Here is a 1907-nt window from a genome sequence, read left to right on the forward strand (position 1 = left end):
GGGCGCCCCCTGCCCCCCCTCCCGCCGCAGCCGCGTGCCTTTGGAGCAGTAGTTGTGCCGGTACAGGTAGGCGTCCTGCGGCTGCTGCTGCCAGCGCACGATGTAGTAGCTCAGGTTGCCGTTGGGCAGGGAGGGCGGGTTCCACTTGACGATCAGCTGGGAGGACGAGTTGGAGGCCGAGATGACATCCAGGGGGATGGAAGGCACTGGAGGGAGAACGGAGGCGTTTTGGGAGCCGGAAGGGACCCGAGATCCAGGCCCTCAGACTCCGTGCAAACCACGTCCGGCCGTGAGAGGAGGGCCGAGAGCGCAGGCCAGTGCCGGCATCTCCCTCTGGGCATCCATGACCGGTCACCTCGGGGAGACCACACGTGGCTGAGCGGTGGCCGGACAAGGTGCTGGGGGACCCGGGGCGGGAGGATGCCCGGGAGCCCCCAGCGAGTCCACACGTGGAGTTTGCACACGTGTTGCAGGCGGTGAACATGAGCAGCACGCGTTTCATCTGAAATTTTGGAGTCACTGGTTCACACGGCAAGAACCCAGATGAAAAGGGGAAGTAAAAGGGGCTGGAAGGAGAGAGGGAGGAGAGAGAGAGAAAGAGAGAGAGAGAGAGGGAGAGAGGGAGAGAGAGAGAGAAAGAGAGGGAGGGAGGGAGAGAGGGAAAAAGGGAGGGAGAGAGGGAACGAAGAAGAGAGGGAGAGGGAGAGGGAGAGCGAGGGGAAGGGAGGGAGAGGGAGAGAGAAGGAGAGAAGGAGGGAAGAAAAGAGGGAGTGGAAGAGAGAGGGAGGGAGGAAGGGAGAGAGGGAAGGAAGGAGGGAGGGGAGAGGGCGCGTGCGGAGGACTGAGGCGGCGGCGCACGCGGTACCTGAGGCGTTGGTGCGGAGGTAGAGGATGTCGCTCTTGGCCCCGCGGATGTGGTCGTTGTCCACCATGGTCAGCGTCACGGCCTTCACGTAGATGGCGTACTGCGTCCAGGGCTTCAGGCCGTGCAGCAGGATGCCGGGCTCCACGTCCTTGTTGGCGGGCAGGTCCACGTCCACCATGTTCCAGCTGTTGGAGCCGCAGGCGTCCTGGCCGTCGTACTCGGTGACGTTCTTGTAGGGCCTGGGAGACGAGCGAGCGAGCGAGCGGCTCAGGGCCGCCCTGGGCGCCAACCGACCCAGCCTCTCAGAAACCCTCCCGCTTTATTGTTATTTTATCTACCTATTCATTTTATTTTATTATCATTATTATTATTATTATTTAAAACAACCCCTTTCTCTTTTAAAAAATATACTGGTATTGATGTCAGAGAGGAAGGGAGAGGGAGAGAGACAGAAACATCCATGATGAGAGAGAATCATGGAGCGGCTGCCTCCTGCACGCCCCCTACTGGGGTTGAGCCTGCAACCCAGGCTTGTGCCCTGACCGGGAATTGAACCATGACCTCCTGGTTCCTAGATAGATGCTCAACCCCTGGGCCACGCGGGCCGGGCTCCTTTGGATTTATTTTATTCAAACGCCTCCACCCCCTGAAGCCAGTGCCTTCCCACGTGTGGCTGCCACTGGCAGTGAGGGATGCCACGTGACAGCGGAGGAAGCAGGGACCCCCACCTCCCCCGCCCCCAGGACGGGACGCCGGCAGGACTCACGCTTCCTTGTAGTAGACGGTGAAGCTGATGAGGTCCCTGTAGTCTGGGGGCCGGTACCGGTGCCACGTGATGATGATGCGGTTCTTCCAGGTGTTGGTGGAGGTGAAGTGCAGCATGTCGCTCTCACCTGGGGCGCGGAGCACACCGTGAGGCGCGGGCACCCACCACCTCCTCCTCCACGTGTCTGCGGGGTCCCCTGCCCCGCGCCGCTTCCCTCGTCTCCAAGGCTGCTGCTCCCTGATTGTGGTCACAGGCAGCGACGGATGTCATGTGACA

The 1907-nt window shown here is 61.2% G+C and overlaps 1 protein-coding gene across 1 annotated transcript in view; it reads right to left on the reverse strand.

The window, feature by feature from the left end:
* Positions 1–1907, reverse strand: part of IGF1R (insulin-like growth factor 1 receptor) — a 117571-nt gene that overhangs the window by 17534 nt on the left and 98130 nt on the right. The window contains exons 7-9 of the mRNA XM_014545431.1: positions 1632–1758; positions 866–1104; positions 39–206 (exon numbers count right to left, since the gene is read on the reverse strand). Of these exons, the coding sequence (XP_014400917.1) occupies positions 39–206; positions 866–1104; positions 1632–1758 (534 nt within the window). The remainder of the gene's footprint in view (positions 1–38; positions 207–865; positions 1105–1631; positions 1759–1907) is intronic.

The sequence above is a fragment of the Myotis brandtii genome, unplaced genomic scaffold, assembly GCF_000412655.1.
Source record: "Myotis brandtii unplaced genomic scaffold, ASM41265v1 scaffold409, whole genome shotgun sequence".
Lineage (NCBI taxonomy): Eukaryota > Metazoa > Chordata > Mammalia > Chiroptera > Vespertilionidae > Myotis > Myotis brandtii.